Here is a 22,871-nt window from a genome sequence, read left to right as displayed (position 1 = left end):
AAATCTGATATGATGAAGGAAAAAAACTTGGGGTTGTCGTGTAGTGATTTGTATAGTGTGACCAACAAGAAGAAACTGCAAAAAAGGTGTACGACTAACTTTTCTTCCACCTCTTAAAGCCCTCCCTTTACCTTCTCTGCTCACACATCTTTCTTTTTACTTCACCCAAATTAGTCCATTTTTCACACTGTTAAGTCTCAATATATGTGTATATAAAAGGAAAGAAGAAAAAGGTAGTTCAGATTTTACTGTCTGTAATTTAGGTGAGTTACACTAAATGTTGAATTTGAGAAGCTCTTTAACTTTGTCCTAAGATATGTAAAATCTTGACATATCATAAAAATTGGAAATTGATTTGAGTTAGACACATAGAAAGAGAGACAAACAAATAAAAAAGAGAGAAGGGAAGAGAGGAGACTAGAGAGAGAGAGTACAACTACAAATTGCCTTTTGCTTTTAAAAGCCGGTTCCTACTCTCTTTCGCCGACATAAATGACTGTTTGTTATCCATACAAAGCAATATATACACACACACACACATGCACCACCACGTGTTTTGTTCCATTACAACTCCTACTATACCAATCTCTAGATTTTATGTTACTTCTTTTGTAAACTCTTTTAGTTTCAGAGTGGGACAGTCAGAATCAGATCAAAGATTAGTTTAACAAGAAACAAAATATTTTCATCATGGTAGTTTTGTTTTTTCTTGTTTGTTTACTACGCAACAAAAAAAAAAAAAAACGGGATTAAGTTAATTTGCATGTGTTATTGGTGAAGCGATCGAGTTCTTCCGCACATGGTCCACTATCATGTGTTCGAAAGAGACCAAGATCAAAAGTTATCATCATTTAGTACGAAAATGATATCTAACTTCTCTTATAGGATTACCCAATACGTCCGACATCCACACATTTGCCTTAATATGTAAAGGCTATTGCGTTTAAGATAGCAATGCTTTTATGGTTTAGCTAATAATGAGTTATAGACAAAGCAAGTTCTATTGCAAAACATGTGGATATAATTGTACTTTATAGAAGGGAACAATGAAAGCTTACAATAACCCTTTTTGCAATTTTTCATCATTATAAGATTCATTAACCATGCTCTCAAAGTAGTTTCCTTTATATGAATGAATATACAAATTTTTGTCCTTCGAGAGAGATCATAAAGGGAAAAACTATTGTTTTTTGAGTCTCAGACTTCGACTGGAGACAATGGAGGAACATCTACTAGCCGTTCAATTGTTTCAAGCTGACCATATGGAGCAATCTGCAGAACAACCAAACCCAAGACTCTTAAAATCTTAACATCTTTTGGTATGTTAGTTTTGATTTCAAAGTTTTGTTATTTATACCTGGCTAAACCCGTCGGGCCAGGTTATTGAGACAGCGTAGTTTCCCACTGGTCGTATGTCTTCAGGTTCAATATCTTCTGCTACATCCCCAAACTGAATTTTTTTGCTCTCCAGTCCATTTCATCCTGTTTAAGGAAGATACAAAAATTAACACTTTGAATTCTTGTTTTTAAGTTTGAAGACAAAAAACAAAGGAAGCTTTAGGATGAAGTGGATTCTCGGATTGAATGTCTTCCATACCACGCTTTGGGCGGATCGATCATTTCTTCTGACAGTTGCAGGGTGCACTAAGAACTCTTCGTCTGAATTTGGTACCTTCACTCTTAACTGCCTTGAGGTACTTGTCGTATGTCACAGCCGTAACGTTCCTAAATATCATCTTCAACCTCAATTCCTAAATTTGAAAAACCATAACGTACACCATTTTTCTTTCTCTGAAGAACCAGCTGCAATTTTGCCTTTTATTTCTATTTTTATTTATTCAGATACTCCCATGGATCATCAGAAGACATCGCAGCTCCCAATCGCTTTGGCGAAAAAACGATACACAACACTCTCCTCTCTACTTTGGCGAAAACCCTAATTTCATAGATCTGTTTTCTCTTCCGCTTCTAGATCTGAGGATCTACTCTCAAGTTTGCTCCCTCAGAAACTCGCTACCATGGCTACCAAGCTCCCGCTTGAATCCAGCAACAACGCAAATGTCGCGAAACCTCGAGCCGCCGCCGCCGCCGGGAAGACGATCGAGGAAATGTATCAGACGAAATCGGAGCTGGAAGAGATCCTTCTCCGTCCTGATACCTACATCGGATCGATTGAGAAACACACCCAAAGCGATTTGGGTGTATGAGAACGAAGAGATGGTTTATCGTCCTGTTACCTACGTTCCTGGATTGTATAAGATCTTTGATGAGATTCTCGTGAACGCCGCTGATAACAAACAGAGAGATCCGTCAGATGGATTCTGTGCAAGTTGTGATCGATGTTGAGAAAAAAAAAACACTAATCAGATTCTTCTCAACATCGATCACAACTTGAACAGAATCCATCGACGGGTATAGTGTAGAGATCCAGTCAATTCATTCACTGACTATGTGGATTTATACCTAAATGTGGCTAACAAATCAAGGACTGAGCCTCTCCCAAGGTTTGTTTCTTGGAATGTATCTTTGATCTTTGGTGTTTTCTGTGATTAGGATGACTGAGAAAGTTAATGACAGATGGGAAATATGTGTTAGCTTAAGTGATGGACAGTTTCAGCAGGTGTGTATACATTTTGCTGTGTATTAGTATTACCTTTTTTTCGTATGAAGAATGAGTAAAGCCTTAACAACGTTTTCTGCTGCTATCAGGTCAGCTTCGTCAACTCCATAGCCACGATCAAGGGTGGTACTCATGTTGATTATGTGACGAGTCAGATCACAAACTATATTGTGGGTATTGTAAACAAAAAGAGTAAAACCGCTAACGTTAAGAGCCATAATGTGAAGAACCATCTGTGGGTGTTTGTCAATGCACTTATTGACAATCCTGCTTTTGATTCCCAAACAAAAGAAACTCTGACTCTTCGACAGAGCAGTTTCGGATCAGAATGTGAGCTTTCAAAAGATATTCTGAAGAACGGTATGGTGTGCTTTACCTGTCTTTATTTTTTTGGATAAGTGATCTAACTGATTTTTAGAAGAGTGACGAATCCTTTTTTCTTATATAATGTTTGTTTTAGTGGGAAAATCTGGCGTAGTGGAGAATCTGCTTTCATGGGCCGATTTCAAGCAGAGCAAAGACCTAAAGAAAAGTGATGGAGCCAAAAAAAAGAGGGTTGCAGTTGAGAAGTTAGATGATGCATACGAAGCTGGAGGGGAGAACTCTAAAGATTGTACGTTGATTTTGACTAAAGGTGACTCAGCCAAAAGTCTAGCTGTAAGTGGTTCTGATCTATAGTTTCTGCCACCTTTCATTTTTTATCACAACACTCCTAATACTCTTTATGGTCAGATGGCGGGTAGGGCTGTTGTGGGTCAAGAATATTATGGTGTGTTTCCGCTTGGAGGAAAGCTATTGAATGTTAGGGAAGCCGACCCCAGTCAGATTAGAAGCAATAAGGAAATTAAGAACTTAATGACAATTCTTGGGCTAGAGGAAGATATGCAGTACGAGAATGTTAACTCATTGAGATATGGCCATATCATAATCATGACTGATCAAGTATGTTTACAGTCTACTTCTTACTCAGTGCAGTATTCTTTAAATATGCTTTCTTGACGAATTCTCTCTCTCTCTCCACCTTGTTCAGGATCATGATGGTTCCCATACAAAGGGGCTCATAATTAATTTTTTCCACTATTACTGGCCGTCGTTACTCAAAGTTCCATCATTCATAGGTGAGATTAGAACACCCATTGTGAAGGTAAGTAGAAAGACTTTATAGAAAGACTTTATCCTCCTTCTTTCATAATTTTTTATAGCGCTTGATATAGTAGATAAAAGAATGCTTTCAGTGAAAAGAAGATTGAAGCCCGAAAAAATTGGCTTTCGAACTATGTGGTATGGAGGATTTGAGTTATCTTTTAAAATATCTGTTTTCTGCTTATTACATCTGCCTATTCTGATTTCCTCTATTCCATTCAGCCTGGCACTCTTCTTGATCCGAGAGAACCGAAAGTTACATACAGTGACTTCGTGAACAAAGAACTGATCTTGTTCTTCAGGGCCCTTCTTCAACGGTCAATTCCCTCAATGGTTGATGGGCTCAACCCTGGTCAGAGAAAGATACTTTTCTGTGCATTCAAGAAAAACTTAGTTAAAGAAATTAAGGTTGCCGAATTCGTTGGTTATGTATCGGTGCAATCACCTTATCATCATGGCGGGCAGAGTCTTTTTAGCACTATCATAGGCATGGCACAGGATTACTTGGGCAGAAACAATATCAACTTACTTCAACCAAATGGCCAATTTGGTACACGAGCTTCGGTAAGGATAGCTAATGGGCCAACTGTTCTCATTAATCTATGCTTGTGCTCATAATAGTGTACCCAATTGTAGGGCGGAAAAGATGCAGATAGTGCAAGATACATTTTCACTGAACTCTCTCCTGCAACAAGGGTCTTGTTTCCCAAGGATGATGATGTCCTACTTGATTACTTGAACGAAAATGGGCAAAAGATAGAGCCAACTTGGTAATTCTTTCCCCTCCTTAATTGTTTGTTTTTTCTCTTTTCAGACTAGGTAACTTAATATGTTAATGCTGGTTAGGTACATGCCCATAATTCCAACTGTACTTGTCAATGGCTCTGAAGGCATTGGAAGCGGGTGGAAAACGTTCATACCGAACTACAACCCTAGAGAGATTGTTGCTAACATAAGGCGTCGACTCGATGGTGAACGTGTGGTTCCTATGGATCCTTGGTATAGAGGTTTTAAAGGAACTATTGAGAAAACTGCGTCCAATGATGATGGATCTAGTACCTACACAATCAGTGGTCAAGCCCATGAAGTTGATGATACAACTATTAGAATTACCGAGCTGCCCATCGGAAGGTGGACTAACGATTATGAACAAATCTTGGATTCATTAGTAGAGACAGAAAATTTTCTCCAGGTAGAATGCATGCTTTAATTAGAAACTAAAGTAGTATTTTTTTATGCCGCTTTCTGAGTCGTTCTTTTTTTCTGCAGGACTTCAGGAGGTCTGATAGTGACGTTACATCTGGGAGTTTTGACCTTCAATTGAGTGAAAAGAACATGCTGGAGGCTCGGCAAGAGGGCTTTCTTAAGAAATTCAAACTCACCACGACAATCTCTACAAGTAGTATGTATCTCTTTGATAAAGAAGGTGTTCTAAAGAAATATGTGTCTCCAGAACAAAGTAAGAAGATTTCCAACTTGTTTTCATTCTGGTTTTTTTTTTCTCCTTTATAAGACATACTAACGTTACATCCCTATGTTGCAGTCCTTGAAGACTTTTTCAATCTACGGCTAGAATATTATGAGAAGAGAAAGGTTTGAAAGCAAAATATGATTCAGTCCTTTAGAGGTTTTAGTCATCATGATAATGTTCTAACATTAACCTTCTTAATTGTCTTCTGATGTATACAGGAAACTATGCTGAAGAATCTGGAACTTGAGCTGCTGAAACTAGAAAACAAAGTGAAGTACATTCTTGGAGTTAACAAAGGAGAAATCATACTGGCTGGAAGAATGAAAGCTGATCTTGTTGAGGACTTGAAACAGAGAAAGTTTACACCATTTCCGAGGAAGTTAATGCCTGAAGAATCTGAAGAAAGCTCAGACAACTCGGAGTATGACTACTTATTGACAATAGCTGGAGGATCGTTGAATGAAGAGAAAGTCGAGGAGTTATTGTCAGACCAAGAAAAAATAATTGAATCAGTTAAAGACTTGAAAAAACACACACCCAGATCCCTCTGGCTGAGAGACCTGGACTCTCTTGACACGGAGCTGGATGTAAGATTCAGAATGCATCCCTTATATAACGCTTAATATTTAATTTGTCACTGATATATCTTGTTCCTCATATTGCAGAAACTTGATAAGGCCCAAATAGAGAGAAAGGTAGCACTGGAAAAAATCAGTCCCAGTTCTGGAGCACCAGTAAAGGCTAAAAAACAGGCGCCAAAGAAACCCGTAGCAAAGAAGACCACAAAGAAAGCCAGTGAATCTGAAACAACAGAGGCTTCCTATTCAGCAATTGACACTGGTTAGTCTCCTCGTACTCCAGCGTTTTCATTGCGTTTTGTTTTCTTGGTTGGATCTAATATACGTTGGAAACTTTTTTTTGATTGTATAAGATAACAACGTAGCAGAAGTGGTGAAGCCAAAAGGTAGACAAGGAGGAGCCAAAAAGAAGGCCCTAGTTGCAAAGGTGATTATTGCTTATAGTTAATTGATAGGTTGAATTGAATGACAGTAGAATCTGAAAATACTTGAGCTGTTCGGTTTTTGTTTTTGACTATTAGTTCGCGCAGAGAATTAAATGATATATTGATTCATCCTGATGAGAACTTCATCTTTTCCTTTTGTATTGCCATTTTGTATAATGTGTTTTTTTCCTTTTTCTTGCACGCGCTGCTTGCCAACATGGCTGCCATGTATGCTGCTGTTCAGGAGGATGAAATGTTGGATCTACCGCTTGCTCAATACAATTTTGGCTCAGCAGCTGCGGATTCAAGCAGTAAGCTGATACACAGTTTTGACAAAGAAGCATTGATCTAACACAACCTATTGTATGTAATTTGGGTCCTAAAGTTAAGTCTTGTCTTTCTTGTGGTTTTATCAACAGAAGCAACTGAAACATCGAAAGCAATTGACGTGGACGATGATGATGATGACGTGGTAGTTGAGGTAGCTGCACCAGCAAAGAAAGGAGGAAGAAAACCGGCGGCAAGTAAAGCCGCAAAACCACCAGCAGTTCCGAGGAAAAGAGGGAAGCAGGCGGTTGCTTCAACAGAGGTTGCGGCGATTGGTGTGTCTCCGGAGAAGAAAGTGAGGAAGATGAGATCGTCTCCGTTTAACAAGAAGAGTAGTTCAGTGATGAGCAGGTTGGCTAACAAGGAAGAGGAGAGCAGCGAGAATGTGGCTGGAAACTCATCGTCGGAGAAATCTGAAGATGTTGCTGTGAAATCGAGGCCTCAGAGAGCTAGTAGGAGGAGAATGACGTATGTGTTGATTGATTCAGAGAGTGAATCTGCGAATGATTCTGAGTTTGATGACATTGAAGACGACGAAGATGATGAGTGATTAGAGTGAGAGAACTAACTCGGTTCTTGATATGATTCAAAGTTTCTCGGTTTCTCGCTCTCGTCTTCTTTTAGATTTGGTATTATTCTAATGAAACATGAAAGACATGTATCTCTCTAACGTTTGCCACAAAACTCTAGATTGTTTAAGAGTTTGGTCTTATCAAATCATTCTCTTTTGGTTGGTTAAAGTAGATACAGTTGCATATGGATCTTTTTGTTTTAGCATATATAAGCAGGTTTGTACATATATCCAATTTTGGTCATTCTTTAGGAGCCATAGCAGAATTTGGATAATTTTAGTTACACACAACTTACAAAAGGGGTGTAGAGGCAAAAAAGTTACACAATGCGGATAAACATGTTGACATACATTAGAAGGTAAATTGGACCAGCAGAAGTTAGTTATAGGACAAAAACAAGTTTGGCATCTCTATGTCGAGTATTAAAATTTTTTATTCTTCCATAAGCAGCAGCAAGCTCCATCGACGGACTGTGGCAGAAAATGCCAAAGTAATACAACAAAGAGTTGCTGACGACAAAACCAAGAACAACATTAAGGAGATCTAAACGAAAAAACCGCAGAAACTCTCCCGGATACGTTAAGTTGTGGATGGTTCTTGGTATACTTCTGGGAGGATTCATTGGAATGGAGTTCACGGGTTCGCTGCAGCCCTGCAGCATTTTGAACCTGAAGGTAGTCGAAGTGAAAAAACTCAAATGGAGACAGGTTAAGGATGTAAAATCGGCAAGCACGTTGAAATTACCTTTTACGTAAAGACTCCAGATCTTCTTCCTATGACTCCAAAATCATCCTTTTCTCCTCCATCTGATTTTTAAAGTTCAGACAAGATATGTGTGGTAGAGCTCTAATCTTTTTCTAACAGGAATTGAACAAATCTCTGCACAATATAAAGCAGCAAGAAGACAAGCAGGGGCATGCAAAGAAAGTATCAAGGTGTAATATATGTGTCTTTAACCACTACGAAAAATTATTCAGGGAAGGGAAAACTAATTATCGAAAGTATATGGTGGTGTTTTGCCTTCGCAATTAGCATGCTCAGAAAAGTAGATTAGTGCTTTCTACCACATTATGTCTAATTAATCAGGATGAATTTTTTAGTGAGATATATTTATATGTTCATTCACACAAACTTCTTCTCCTAGAAAATAAAATCGCAAACCTTAATCTTCTCATCATCATTCGCATTCCATATTTCCACTGACCTGCTAGATGGTTGATTCTCTTTGACTTCTCCACATCCTATAAATAAGAATCACACAACTCTCAAAACAAAGCTTTTTCTATTCCAGTAAAAAGACATTTACTCAGGAATTACAAGGCAATAATAATCTATTCAATCCAGTAACCTGAGATGACATCGAATCCAGTGTCGATAAAAGACCTTCACTGTTCCTTTCCAGCGGACTAGAATCTGTCGAGTTCGTTAAAGAACACGCATGATGAGAATATGGATACAATGCTTCTCCATTAAAAAAATACAACTATTTCATTTTATGATAAACATACCTGAATTTGCATCTCCATCGTCAACTTCCCCAAGGGAAGCTCCAACTCCAGGCAAAATAGCACCACCTGAAGGACCAGAGGAAATGCCTGGAACCATTCCCAACAACCCCGGGAAAGCACCCGAAACAGAACCTGTGTAATTTGGCATGTTTGGCATGGTTTGATTTATAAGATTCGAGTATGAAGCTGGAGCAGAACCCATCAGTCCAGTGGAAGAAGACCCTGTTTCAGAATTTCACAAAGTCAAGAACTTTACCAATCAAACAAAGTTTCTATATACATAAAGAGAGTCTTGATCGTATTGATTTACCTTGGCTAAAGAAGACAGGAAAGGGACTTCCCATGATGGCACTCCCATTGCATTCAATATTAACCATATAGTTTCCTCTCTTAGGCACAACATAAGTAACAGCATAACTCCCATCTCCAACATCTTTAACCACTCCTTGTTGATCAGTACCACCAACACCAACACCAGGAGACACTTTAACTCTAATCAAAGCTCCACCATTAGGAACCTTCCTTCCATCTGAATCCTTTGTGACAACAACAAATGTACAAGGCACACAAGCCGTTCCACCACCAACCCCAGCACCAGAAGCTGTGGACTTGCTAGGATCCACAGGACCAATTGGTTTCCTCGACAAGTAATCAGATTCATCATCATCATCCGAATCACTATCAGATTCCTGATGTACCACGGAAGACGGTGCAACAGCTTCAATCAAATGTGTGGTTTGGTCTACACCTCTGAATGTAGCTTCAAAGGCTGCTTTCGCCGCAGCGTCTTTCTCACCTTCGTCTTTGATTTTCGCATCTTCCGCATGTTTCATCCAATAGGGCTTACCAGCAGCAGCGGCTGAACCACGATCTGAAGCCATCAAAACCAAAAAGTACCAATTTTTTTTTTTTTGTTCTTCAATCTCAGATGAGAGCTAAATCCCCAATTCGGGAATTACAATCGACAAGAAGCAGAGCCTAAGATTCCATCACCGAACAACTAAAAATAGCAGCAGAACGGTGAAATCGAAGGTTGAATTTGCAGTTTTAGGGTTTCTGAGAAATCTAAGAAGACGAAGGAAGAAGAAGAAGAGAAAGGTCGAATCTTTTTTTTATCTAAACTAACATTAACTTACTTCGCTATATTTGCAACTTTGGTCCTCATATATGTCAAACTTACATATTTGATCGCATACTTTCAAAATTACACGTGAATTTAATACGTAAAAGTTCAGAATATGCTGAGGAAGTTTATGATAGATGGGAGGTTTGCATGTAACTAACAGATAAGAATTGTTTGCATGTATCTAACAGATAAGAATTGTTTGCATGTAACTAACAGATAAGATTTTTTATAATTCCAAAAGTTGCAGATTACACAAACCAAGACAACAACAATAAGCTAGGTGGTTCTTCTTGGTACTTTCACTTTTGGGAGGATTCATTGGACTGGAGTTCTTCACGGGTTTGTTGCACAAGTATTTTCTCAATAGCATCCATGAAGCCTGATAAGTTTTGCCGGGTCTGTAAATCCAACGAATTCGCTAGTTCCTGACGAGTATAACAACAGACAAAGTGTTAAACCTTAGCAAAACCAAAAGCACTTACACCTACAATGTTGCAAACTGTATTTGGTCTTAGGCCAGTGGCTTCATCATGTTATTACTATCTTAAATGTTCGATTTTGAAGAGATTAAATAAGACTGACAACAATGACCAGGGGAAGGAACTAATAACACCCCATCATTATTTTTACCAACAGAGAAGACCTTTGCTTATAATGGAACTGTAAAATCGAGAAGAAAGTGTTTGAGTTTGGAGAAACAATGTCTTACCTCAACTTTGCAGATGAGGCTCAGAGAAATTCCCTTTGACTGATTGTCCGAGCTCTTGAGAGAAGCAAGCTTCAATGGGGTATTCAGCATTGGCCAACCATCAGAGACCTTTAAAAATGCATCAATACCTCTAGCTATATGAGCCACTATTGTTTCATCTTTGTCGTAGTATTCGAAGGTGCGCCTGTCATAGGATCATAGAACATGCAGTCAATTGGCTTGCTCAGACAACTCAATGACATGAGTTTGCTACGAAAGCTAAATTCAGCTCTTAAGTTACTGAAAGGGAAGGCTCACCTGATTGTTTTCGAACTCGTCACAATATATTTTCTCAAAGTGGTTGAAATAATTCTATCTTGCACTTTGGCGACAACCCACTGGACTGAAGATCTTGTGTCTAGCACTGCAGAGTGTAACCTTACCTGCCTGCAGTTTTAAGGTATGTTATGACACACTCCGTAAGATTAAACAAAATGTAACTTTGGTAATTGAGATACAGTTTCAGATTGATAAGTAATACAAATTTCAGGACATAAAGAAGCTAGAGCACAGACCTGAAAGAATCAGCAGCCTTGATGATGTCTCCTATGTATATATCATTTGGAATCATCTGAGAGAGAAAGTAGATTTCAATTTTATTCACAAAAAGGAACAGGAATCAACAAACAGATACATTTATGTAGATCCATGCAAAACTAAAACATAACAGTCAGCAGTGAAAGAACGGAGAGTGTTGTTACCTCCAATTTTGTTATCTCTGTAGTTTTATCCTTCAGGTATATTAGCAATTCATGTATCAATTCAGATGGCTCAGTAGTGTGTTCAAATTTGTGCTGTCCAGGCAAGCCGTCTAGTTCTGGAATATATGTTCGCAGTTGGAGCCTAATAAAGTTTCCATCAAACTCGAGCACCTTCAAGCCTGTCAATGCGTCCTCAACTTGTTCTGCAGCATCAAACCTGAAGGTAGAAGAAGTGAAGAACTCTAATGAAGACAGGGTAAGGATGTAAATCTGAAAGAACATTTAAATTACCTTTTACGTATAGAATCCAGATCTTCCAGTGACTTAAGAATCATCCTTTTCTCTTCCATCTGATTTTCGAGTTCAAAGATCTGAAAAAACATGTGAGTGTATATAAACTAAAAAGATAGGATCTTTTTGCCTCAGCGTGCTCGGGAAAAGTAGTTTAGTACACTCCACCACATTAGCTCTAATCGATCAGGCAAATCAAGAGTTAGAATAACTGAAAGATATAATTGTGAAAAGATGAAATTTTGTTGAGATATATACATGTTTCACACACACACACAAGCTTCTTCTCCTAAAAAAACCAATAAAATACCGCACCTTAAACTTGTCATCATCATTCACTTCAGATACTTCCATTGAGCTGCTAGATGGTGGATTCTCTTTTGACTTGTCCACATCCTAAAATGAGAATCACATAACCCTCAAAAATAAGAATCACATAACTCTTACTGAGGAATTACAATGAAACAATGTAAATACTCCAAGTAAGCATCTGTGAGATTCATATAACATTTACTAAATTAAACCTCCACTCAAGTCTTAAACCACCAGTTACTAAATTCTCACTAAGAAAGCTGTAGAAAGGGTTCAAAGCAAATAGCAAACCTGAATCTTCAACATCCAATAAATCAACATGGCCGTAATCTTCAAAAATCTCATTCACGTTCTTCTACACAAATCCCATAAACATGTGAAAAATTTAGCCATCTATTGAGATACTTAATTAGACCACAAAAATCCAAGTTTCTCGCAATTACTTGAAACTGAAGAACAAAATCTTGGACCAGAGTCTCGGAATCGGATTCTCCAGGTTCGTCTCTGCAGTTACGGTGAATGAACTCGAGCTCATTCACGCGGCTGAGAGAAAACGAAACAAAATAGATGAACAAGCAAACACAAAAACCAAGGACTCGAGAGAGACGAGAAAGACAAAAAATACCTGCGAATCGCTTGGAGATCGAGAAACCCGTCGTGGGTATCTTCTTCCATCGAAGAAAGCTTCAGCCTTGACGGTGAATTTTGGCGCTTACTGGTTCCAAGTCAAGAGTGTAGCGGTGAAGTTGAAAGCAGAGAAGACGATTTCAATTTTCAAATGGGAAAGGTTAAAGAGAAAACATAACCTTGTAAAATCACCCCTATATTTATACTTTTATTCGACATTCAACCCCAAAACTATCTTTTTAGTAAGTTAGACCCTCAGAATTGGAGCTAACTACAATTCCGGTTCAATTTATGATGGTCAAGTAGTGGGCCGGTTGGTTTGTTCTATTTAAGTCTTTAGAGATGTTCTGTTTAGAGATTTAGCTTTTGAAGTACAATATACTTTTGATTATTTTTGTACAGTACATAGTGTATATGAATCAGTTTTCCATACTCCAGAACAAATTTTTTCTTTTTTATAAACAAACTAGATAAGGCCCGCGTTATTACGCTGGTAAAATTTTTCAAAAATTATTGAGAATAATTAAATAGTAATAGATATGTTTTTAGATTTTATCTTGTAACATTTTAATATTGAATATGAACTTCTCATATTTCATTTTAATACTCTCTCAGTTCTATTATATAAGAGTTTGAAGGCTTTTTTGCATTATTTTATAATATTATCTCAAATTTCTATATACAATTTTTATTAATATAACGATTTATGACTATTTGAACTATGCAATATATTTTTCGGGAAAACGATCTATTTTCCTACAAAAAGTATCACATCAAGGTAGATAGAGCTCAATCTTTGATTAACAGGAAAAGATCATTACGTTCTTTTTTTCTTCTTTTAATTTGTTTTAATTAATTTAATTCATTTTAAATTAGGTTATATTTGTTTTATTATTTTATTTAGGGTGTTCAGTAAATAGTGAACCGAGCAAAACCGATGTTTCTGGGTAATTAGGTGAAAACTATGTTTCAAAGGAGATATAGATCTTGAATTATGAAGTCTGAGAGATATAGATTGAGAAATATTTTCTCGGAGATATATAACACATTGTAATAGATTGAGCTCTATCTGGCTTGATATGATATTCTCTTGGAGAAATATATCGTTTTCCGTATATTTTCTTATTGGTTGAAGTTTTATGGGATAATTGCATTTTGTATACCTTTATTTGGCCTTGAATGCAATAGTAGACCACATATTCGATATTTGAGAAACATAACCACTAAGGGTACTGAAATTACAGTTGTCTCCCTTACGACCAAACAAAAAACACAAGCTGAAATGACAGATGTAACCTGGAGGAAGTCTGCAGTAGATTTATTTAAGGAAGATTACAAATTGAGTATATGTGAAGACATAACGGTAGGTCTACTCCTTAATTATAGTTTAAATTTTAATTAAAAATTTTATAAAAAATAATTTGATAAACCTATTGACCAAATATTAACCACATAGACTTCATGCATTGTAATAAAATAAATTTACCTATAAACGATTCAAATTAAGGGAAGAAAGGCTGATTAGGTTAAAATTATATGATTTAGGGTTTTGCTTAAGTAGACTTCTCTGTGGAATTTTCGTGGTCGACTTTGTTATGCCATCAATTATTAATATTATATTAACACCGATAATTTAACCAAACCGTTAGCTGAACCTAACCGAATTTGTACTGATTCCTTGTTTTTAACCTAACCGGATAATTTAAAGATATATATACTTCTTTCTGCAGGTCAAACCTAGTTTCTTACGTGATCTCTCTCTCTCCAAAATTTCTCTCTCCAAAATTTCTCTCTCAAACATTTCTGAAATTGTGTTCTCGGAAATTTAGATTCTCAGACTTCTCTTTTCGAATCTCAAGAACATCTCAGATAAGTATTTCTTGGTTTATCGTCAGCGATTTGCTTTTGTGACGCTGTAGATATTTTTGTTCGTAAATATATATGTTCTCATCGTTTTTTGTTCATTTTGCACACAGATATGGGGTTGCACAGCTACACTCAACCATCTTTTAGTTCTTTGCAAGTATGGAGTGAAGGTCCACCAAAAGTAAACTTTCTTGGCCTAACAGTTGGAATTCCTGACAAATGTTTCTGCGGAAGAGAAACCGTTATGAAATGTTCCACCACAGCCGACAATCCTGGAAGAATTTTCATTGAATGCAATAACCATGAGGTTGTTAGATTGTCTGGTGGTTTATTTGTTGTTATTATTTGAGTATATAATATTCTCATGGTTTATTTATTTCTATTGTATAAGATGGATAGGACCATATTATGAAATGGTGGGATGAGGCTATTATGCAGGAACTTCAGGCAATGAGAGGTGGACTTGCTGACCAAAGGGATTCTATAACAGCCATCCTGGAAAATGATGAAATGTTGTGGGTTCAGCAGGAGCTAGACAAGGTGAAAGACCAGATGAAAGAATTACGTCTGTCAGTTCGGAGTGTAAGGGGGGGTGGTCGAGAATGTCTTAATCGCCGGTATAATATACATCGTGGTATTAATCTCTTTGGTTTCGTAGATTTTTCAATTAAGTTCTAAAATCTGTGAACCTTTCTTCATCGTGTCTGTTTGTTTGAATGGCGTATTTATGTCTGTAATCTGTGAACTTGCTTCAGTTTTTGTAATAGTTGGATGATTTCTTTGATTTCAATTCAGTTGATAACTGTTTACATATTGTCGGAAAATTAAGATTATGAAGTCTACTACTTAATATGTGTAAAGAAGTCAGGCTTTGAAGTCTGCATATTGGTTTTATTCGAGGCGACGGTTTGTCTTACTAATTAATTATTTATATGTAACTGTTCATTGCAACCGCTTCGTCTCGTATATATAACCCAAATAGTGGGTCTTGAGATTATTTTAAAACTGCAACCAAAAAAAGTATTCATCCTCTATCATCTCTTTTCTCTTAAAAAATAGTACTTCATCCTCACAACAGATAATTTGGTGACTGTTCACGGACCGTACCAACAAAGTGATATTGATCTTTCAGTTTCATTGGAACGGTCAATATAAATCATCACAGCCACGAGGAATTGGAGACTGTTCACAAATTGGGTAATAGTAGAAACTTTCTCTATATCACGTCGTTTTAAATATAATTATAAGTGTAGAATTCTAACATTCACGGTTGGGTAATTATTAGAAAAATTATATTGAACTTCATCAAAGTTAACGATGTATCAATTTAGTTGATTAGATAGATTTGCAAATAAACGGGTTCATCACAGTTAAGTGAACATATATCATAGAAACGGGTTCATCGAAGTCTACGATGTATTAATTTGGTTGATTAGATAGATTTGCAGGTTAAAGTATGTTTCAGTTCCCAGGAAGAAGTCTCCTTGAGAGGTCTACTAGATCGTACATGTATTAATTTGGTTGATTAGATAGATTTGCAGGTTAAAGTATGTTTCAGTTTCCCAGGAAGAAGTCTCCTTGAGAAGTCTACTAGATCGTACATGAGTTTAATTTGGTTGATTAGATAGATTTGCAGGTTAAAGTATGTTTCATTTTCCCAGGAAGAAGTCTCCTTGAGAAGTCTACTAGATCGTACATGTATTAATTTGATTTGATGGGCTTGTAGACGGTTCAGTTTCTCGTGGAGAAGTCTGCCAGAGAAGTCGTAAACATAATTATTACAAGGTATAAATTGATTTGACGTTAGTTGGCGGTAATATTATATTTGTTTAAGAAACCGATAAGCGGGAATTGGTTTACCGATAAACGGGATCCGGTTTTAAACGGGTTCTTTACAATTTTCTGATATTGTTTCGAGTAAAACGGTTTTGGTTTTATAAAACCGGGATTATTATAATTTTATACAACCTAAAAACTCAGATAACAATATTGTTATCTCTAATTATGTCTTCATTTTCTTGTTAATTTTCCTCTTCCGCTTATCTATTTCGCTTATCACTAACAGTTGATTTTCTCTTTACTTTTGTGTTAAACTTGAATCTTTATCTTTCATATTGTTTTTTGGACTTCCTATGCTTAACGTTTTTGTACCAGATCTCGCCGAACTCTGTATTATCCAACCCCGCCTCTTCATCTTAACATCTTCGTCGTCGTTTCATATTCGATTAAACAGAAGGTTAGCTTCTTTCAAATCGATTGTATACTTCCTTTTCAATTCAATTGTAGACTAATTATTTTTGTCTTTCTGATATCTCAAAACCCCGCCAAACATAATCTTATTTTGCCTTATTTTGCAGAATGGAGGAGGCGAACAATCTAAAATTTCCTCGGAGGTTTTTCACGAAAGGAGAGGAGCTGTTGCCGTGTAAAAGCATCGGATATTACAGCAACGATACGAAGCTGTTAAATGAACTGTACGAAGCTCTCGCAGAAGATGAATGGGATGAGATTCGAGAGTCTCGACTGGGTGTCTTCTTACAGTTCAACCATCTCAATTCGAATGGGCTTCCAGACTATTTCACTATATGCTCAGCTTTCAGCTAGTCTGTAACAAAAAGTACGAAAAATGGAGTCTGGTTGGGTCTAACCCATTAAGATTTTCTTTAAATGAGTTTGAAGCCATCACTAGACTTAACTGTGAAGATGTCGACTCCTTGGAGCAACCACAGGTTGATGTTACAGACGAGATGGAAGATTTTTGGGAGAAGCTTGGAGTCAGTTTAGACATCGGTTCGAGTATTGATCAACTCGTCGCAACATGTAAGAATGCTGCTGAGTGGGATAGAGTTGATCGTATTAGGTTGGGTTATCTAGCCATCTATCCTGGGTTTATAGAAGCTAGAAAATCCTCAATGCCCACCCGTCTAAATATGGCTAGGCTAGTAATGGATTTAGATGCATTTAAAGATTATCCATGGGGAAGAGTTGCTTTCAAGAACCTCATCCATTCTGTGAAGAAGGTGGACATTAACAAGAGTTACCAATTAGACGGGTTTGTCGAACCTCTGCAGATTTGGGTATATGAATCTATGCCGGATTTTGGTAAGGAATATGGCGATCCGTTGACTAAGAAACCTATTCCACCGTTGCTTGCTTACCGCGGTTCCCGCAGTAGAAAATATGTCAAAGAGGGCATTCTAAGATAGGTACGCATAGCAGTAGATTCATATATTATATTTGTTTGATGTTGATGTTGGATTTGAACATTTATACTGTTTTTATATCAATTGTAGACTCGTTTCAACCACTTCAAGACCATTGGTGGCATGAGTACCCCTGTTTGGGAAGATGATGAAGCAGATGAAAATATTGCTAACATTATGAAAGCATTGACTGGGGATTTTGGTCGATAGAAGTGGGGGAAAGGCTTGTGGGAGACAGACGGTATTTATGCATCCAACAATTCGAAGATGAAGGTGGAGGATAAGGGTGAGAAGAAGAGAGCTGGTACATTTGATGAACCAAGTGGGAAGAGGCTCTGTCCAGATACTTCAACTACCTTGGATATCAATATCTTGGAATCCATGAAAGATGAGCTCGGCATCTGGGGAGCAGCTCTGACTCATGAGATGAAGGAGGGATTCAGAAGTTGTGAATTGAGGTTTGACATGCTGAATAAGAAGGTGGAAAGCCTTGCTTCGTATCTTTCCAAAGTGAAGGGAAATGTAACTGGTGCATCAAATGTCGACACCAACACAAAGGAACAGAATGCTCCTGAAGCTACTGCTGAAGAGGATGAACCTAACACTTAAGAAACCACGGATATGGTTAGTTCTGAACACTTGAAAATTCCTACTATGATTCCTCACAAACATAATACCAGGTACAAGGCGAAGAAAAAATAGACTTATAGAGGTTGTCAACTTCTCAGACTTCTAATCAAGTGTATTTGTTTGACTTCATTATGTGAAGTCGACTTCAACTTTATGTTGTCTTTGTTTTGTCAAATTCGAGACTCTTAAACATATGTCAGATATGTTTGATTTAATTTTATTTGTTCACATCAATGATCATGTAGTCTTTATATCGAATTTGCTTGACTTCTTAAAGGAAGATCCGTAAGTCTACTACATTTTATGTTATGTTGCATCAATATACGTTTAGAATATATTGGGTCATATATGTTTCCAAACCATTCTTCATCCACAGGACATACAGGAAAAAAGTTCCAGACAAATCCCGATGTTGTCTTTGGTGGTACTAGTAAACTTCTTGAACTCGTTTATGTTGACAGTCTTCAATACTATTTAACTGTGTTTTAAAATCCATGTAATTATCCAGCACATGGATGCGGGTTTGAATCTACTGAGACAACGATATCACATCCTGAGAGGTTTAGATCGGATAGAATTGCCTTCCTAGATGCTATGTTTCATATGTGGTCGACGAAGTATTTTGACTTTGAAAAATCTGAGCCGAATCCTGTCGGGCGGTGCCTCCAGTTACCACGCAGGTGAGTATCCACCGTATGCCCAGTCTAACAAACAATGGGGTCTAGAAGTGGACGAGCTGTACGCGCTGTTAAACATTAAATCTGAGCATTGGGTTGCCTTGTGGATATCGATTCCAATGAGACACATCGTTATCTCGGACAGCATTCCTAGATGTTCTTCCGATGATGAGCTTGCGGCTGCAGTTCACCCGATAGCTGTGATGGTTCCGTATGTGCTGCGGGAGTTAGCCAGTCATGACCACAAACCGATGTACCCATACGAGAAGTTCACCCACGAGCGAATCACAGCGGCAGTGCCTCTGAATAAGAAGCCAGGTGACTGTGGTGTTTTCACATTAAAGTACATAGAATGTCATGCACTAGGACTGTCGTTTCCTTCTACATTGTGCGACGCAAACATCCCATGGATAAGGGAAAAGCTGGCTTGTGACTTATTTCACGAGATTGAGTGTCGTGGACCAAATGAGTCAAATTACATCGAGGATTTTGGGCTATATGATCCTCCCCCAATTTGAGACTAACTAAGAACTTGTTCTTTCTAAATTTGTATGACTTATGTATGACTTATTAGGATGATGTTTTGTTTCTGTTGGGGGATCTTGTTATTTTGTGGGTTGGATATATTATTAATTAACTCGGATGATGGGCGGTATCCATATATTTTTTGTGGGATCCTCCTTATTAACTTCTATGTAAACGAAATTACCATTCTTCTATTCGTAATTATCTATTTTCACTAAAACAGTGGTTCATCCTTATGTACACAATTAAAGCCAAGGCTGCTACAGAGTTTCAACAATGCCAGCAAAGTGTCTATTTAATTGTACATTTGTCTGTTCCTCATTAGTTAGTTATTAAAATATTAATTATTTATAGTCTCTGTGAAACAATATCATATCATAATAGACATCTTTATTAAGTTAACTTATAGACTTCGAAGGAATATTGTTGTTCAATCGAATTAGAATTTCATTTTGGTAGTTAAATTTTTTGGTTAACTCTGATGATAGGCTGCTATCTATATTGTGGGATCTTTTTATTAATATAATGTAAAACAGTGCTTCATCCTTATGCTGTCGGACCTAATGCCGAGGCATCTACAGAGTTTCAATAAATGCTAGCAAAGTGCTTTTTTACCTGCTATCCCTACGATACTCACTCTACACTGTTGTCGAAACCGAGAAGCAACGTAAAATAATATAAAATGTGACAGCTTTCTAAACTTTATAGGAGAAAATAAAAAATTAAATACAAATAGGAGTTTGGGAGATGCAACTAATCGTCGAGACGGACATCAAGTTTGCCCCAATCAATAGGAGGAGGCACCTTACACTGTTTGACATCGGCTTCTGCAACCTCTCTCATCTCCTCTAACCTCTTGTGCTCTGCCTCGAAGTCGACAAGTTGTTGACCCAATATTTGATTCAGTTGAGATAGTTGAGCGTCGATCAGATCCACTTGATGCACAAGGGCGGTGGCCTCTTCCTTCTTCTTCATGTGATCTCTCATCATACGAAGAATTGCTTTGAAGCGATCCTTCGTCTCTTCTTCAACAATGACTCTCGTCCTCTCAAACGCTTCTTTCATGGCATCGATTACTTCCTCTTCCCACTCGAAATCGGAACTGCTTCTCTTACGCTTACTCGAACTCTCTCCGGTCATAGCTCGTGAACCAACTTATTATCTTGTTATCGAAGAAGGAGATGTAATAGCTTGAGTGGATATTGAGAGGATATTTATAGATCCAATGATCGAAGAAGAAGATGAAGAGACGAAAAAAATGATACAATGAATGTAGATAAATCGAAAGGGTACAACGAATGTATAGATAGCGAAAGGGTACAACGAATTTAGAGATATCGAAAGGGTAGAACGAATGTAGACTTAAAACAATAGCATACATCGAAAGCTTAATAGACATCTGATTGAAGTTAAATTAGAGATGGTGTACACATCCCAAGACACATTGCGATGAAAACAATGAAACCTATCCAAGAGATAACCATGAATTGTCGGTGCATTTTTTCCCTTGCTTTGGATGTCATAGCCTCACACTTAAACTATTTCTTATCTTCCTCATATTTTTTAACCAAATCAGAGTTCACCAAACCATTAACAACTTGTTTATTCATTGCTCTTATAGATTCTTTAAGTACCTTGATTTCTTCTTTCTGCCGACGAATCTCGTCTCTCGACTCCAATAAGCTCTGCTTTTGCCATCCACGCGATGGTTCTTTGTCTGACCAACGAGTAAAGCCATGAATTGTGCACCTGAAGATATTTCTTCCCGGATTTGCATCTGTCCATGATTTCGCAAGTACCGTAGATCTACCACAGTGGTTGCAGATTGGACCAAGATTTTGTATTTTCGAATTTGTATCAGAATCTGACCCCGAAATTTGACTCATTATTATCTATCTGATGCTATTTGATGAAGAAGAGAACAAAGTGGAATCCCCTTAAGAGAAATGATTGTCTGTAATAGATAGATAATGTCGACTTGAACAAGTGGAATATATCCAAAATATTACAAAATACACATAAATAGTAACTTCTACCCTCCGTCTTCTAGTTGACTTCATGATGAAGGTAACTTATACTCGCCGTCTTCAGCAACCTGAACAAGATCTAACAGTATAACCACCAAAAACAGCCACACAACATCATAAATAATATGATTGAATGTTACTCACGCAATGAGGTCGAGTATGTCCAGGCTGCCTGCATTTTGAACAAGCATATGACTTTTGTGTCTTCCGCGGCTTGATACCCTTTTTACGTGACAGCTCTAGCCATGTAAGCCAACGAGACTTCTTTTGCCTACCAGGCTTCTGCTTCGGTATTGGAGGTATACATCGGATATCTGGCCCAATCGGAGCGTGCTCGACATTGGGCATAATGTTAGCCGTGTACGACGCATAGACATAATCTTTTCTATAGTAATCTTCCACCACGGTATACATATGCCATCCAGCGGACTTGACAGCCTTAATTGCATGTGAAAATGGTATTTTCTCAACACCAAACACCCCGCATGAACAAGATTTTTCTAAGTCAACCAAACAGTCATGTTGCCCACCACGAACGTGGAAACGCCAACCATCAATGCGTTCGACTGTCATCATATATGCGTAATGTTCCCTTACAGCCAATAAGTATTCAACACCCCGACTAAAAGTGGTGGTCAGACTTAGTGCATCCTCCCGTCTTTTCTAATACCACCTACCTAACTTTTTCGTAATAAACTCGATGAGATATGTGATGGGATAACCTTTGGCTTTCTTTAGCATGGAGTTGATAGATTCCGCAATGTTGCTAGTCTTGATGTTGTATCTATCTCCTGGACAGTAAACTCGAGACCATAAAGCTGGATATGCCTCATTCAAATACGCTGCAAGAGCCGGATTTACGTTAGTGAGCGAAGCCATGTAGCAGTTGTAATCATCATGCGTATGCGCATATGCTTCCCCTTTCACCAAGTTCATCAGTTGCTTTCCATTGAAATTAGAAATTATGTTTTGTTGAAGATGGTAATAACATATCCCTCGTGCTGCCCATGGGATAACATTGCGACATGCCTTAGCTATTGAACTGTGCCTATCCGAAACTACCACCAAAGGATATTCATCAGAGATACACTCACTTAATTTGGTGAAAAACCAATCCCATGAAGCATCACACTCCGAGTCGACAATTCCAAAAGCCAACGGAAATATCTGGAAGTTACCATCCTGTGCACAAGCGATTAACAATACACCTTCATACTTGCCAGTGAGATGGGTCCCATCAACCACAATAACTCGCCTAACGTAATTGAAACCACGGATTGAAGCATCGAAAGATATGAAAAGATACTTAAACCTATGCTCGTCATCAACAACAAGGTCAACGACACTGCCCGGGTTTGACTGCTCTATTTTCCGAAGACAGTAAGGCAACTTCGAATATCCATCTTCCGCGCTTCCTCTCATATATTCTTGCGCATATTGTAAAGCCCTGTACGAAGTGGTATAATCCAACGTCATGCCAAACATTGTCCTCAT

General features: G+C 37.8%; 2 protein-coding genes and 3 pseudogenes across 18 annotated transcripts; 2 read left to right on the top strand and 3 right to left on the bottom strand.

Moving 5' to 3' along the window:
* Positions 1–973: 973 nt before the first annotated feature.
* LOC109125880 (DNA topoisomerase 2-like) lies at positions 974–7,304 on the top strand. 12 transcript variants are annotated; one of them, XM_087456686.1, is made up of 18 exons: positions 974–1,850; positions 2,380–2,504; positions 2,596–2,620; positions 2,710–2,980; positions 3,081–3,277; positions 3,353–3,562; positions 3,651–3,764; positions 3,845–3,901; positions 3,986–4,327; positions 4,400–4,533; positions 4,610–4,955; positions 5,033–5,222; positions 5,307–5,356; positions 5,453–5,821; positions 5,900–6,074; positions 6,166–6,239; positions 6,482–6,548; positions 6,657–7,304. In XM_087456686.1, the coding sequence occupies exons 6-18, from the start codon at positions 3,353–3,355 to the stop codon at positions 7,112–7,114; spliced, it is 2,586 nt and encodes an 861-aa protein (XP_087312812.1). In that variant the 5' UTR covers positions 974–1,850; positions 2,380–2,504; positions 2,596–2,620; positions 2,710–2,980; positions 3,081–3,277; the 3' UTR covers positions 7,115–7,304. The 12 variants fall into 12 exon arrangements, with proteins under 12 accessions (XP_087312812.1, XP_087312818.1, XP_087312807.1 ...); XM_087456692.1 differs by lacking the exon at positions 974–1,850 and having other exon boundaries at positions 2,362–2,504; positions 5,316–5,356; XM_087456681.1 differs by lacking the exon at positions 974–1,850 and having other exon boundaries at positions 2,362–2,504.
* Positions 7,305–7,463: 159 nt separating this feature from the next.
* LOC104788458 (uncharacterized) lies at positions 7,464–9,778 on the bottom strand. Of its 5 annotated transcripts, none has more exons than XM_087456727.1 (6): positions 8,955–9,778; positions 8,645–8,866; positions 8,485–8,549; positions 8,341–8,377; positions 7,881–8,015; positions 7,464–7,788 (listed from the first exon to the last, which is right to left on the bottom strand). In XM_087456727.1, the coding sequence occupies exons 1-5, from the start codon at positions 9,523–9,525 to the stop codon at positions 7,957–7,959; spliced, it is 954 nt and encodes a 317-aa protein (XP_087312853.1). In that variant the 5' UTR covers positions 9,526–9,778; the 3' UTR covers positions 7,464–7,788; positions 7,881–7,956. The 5 variants fall into 5 exon arrangements, with proteins under 5 accessions (XP_087312853.1, XP_087312843.1, XP_087312845.1 ...); XM_087456717.1 differs by having other exon boundaries at positions 7,464–7,804; positions 8,298–8,377; positions 8,955–9,740; XM_087456719.1 differs by having other exon boundaries at positions 8,298–8,377; positions 8,955–9,740.
* A 116-nt stretch (positions 9,779–9,894) lies between these two features.
* LOC104788480 (uncharacterized) lies at positions 9,895–12,586 on the bottom strand (annotated as a pseudogene). Its single transcript, XR_015560901.1, has 10 exons — positions 12,448–12,586; positions 12,266–12,365; positions 12,114–12,177; positions 11,826–12,000; positions 11,511–11,590; positions 11,220–11,436; positions 11,034–11,089; positions 10,777–10,905; positions 10,480–10,663; positions 9,895–10,195 (listed from the first exon to the last, which is right to left on the bottom strand). The product of XR_015560901.1 is annotated as an uncharacterized LOC104788480 (transcript).
* Positions 12,587–14,427: 1,841 nt separating this feature from the next.
* Positions 14,428–17,728, top strand: LOC147949768 (uncharacterized; annotated as a pseudogene).
* A 3,678-nt stretch (positions 17,729–21,406) lies between these two features.
* On the bottom strand, positions 21,407–22,871 carry LOC147949767 (uncharacterized; annotated as a pseudogene).

Source organism: Camelina sativa, chromosome 1, assembly GCF_030686135.1.
Source record: "Camelina sativa cultivar CO46 ecotype springtype chromosome 1, ASM3068613v1".
NCBI classification, from domain to species: Eukaryota; Viridiplantae; Streptophyta; class Magnoliopsida; order Brassicales; family Brassicaceae; genus Camelina; species Camelina sativa.
This window is presented reverse-complemented; position numbering and strand designations above follow the sequence as displayed.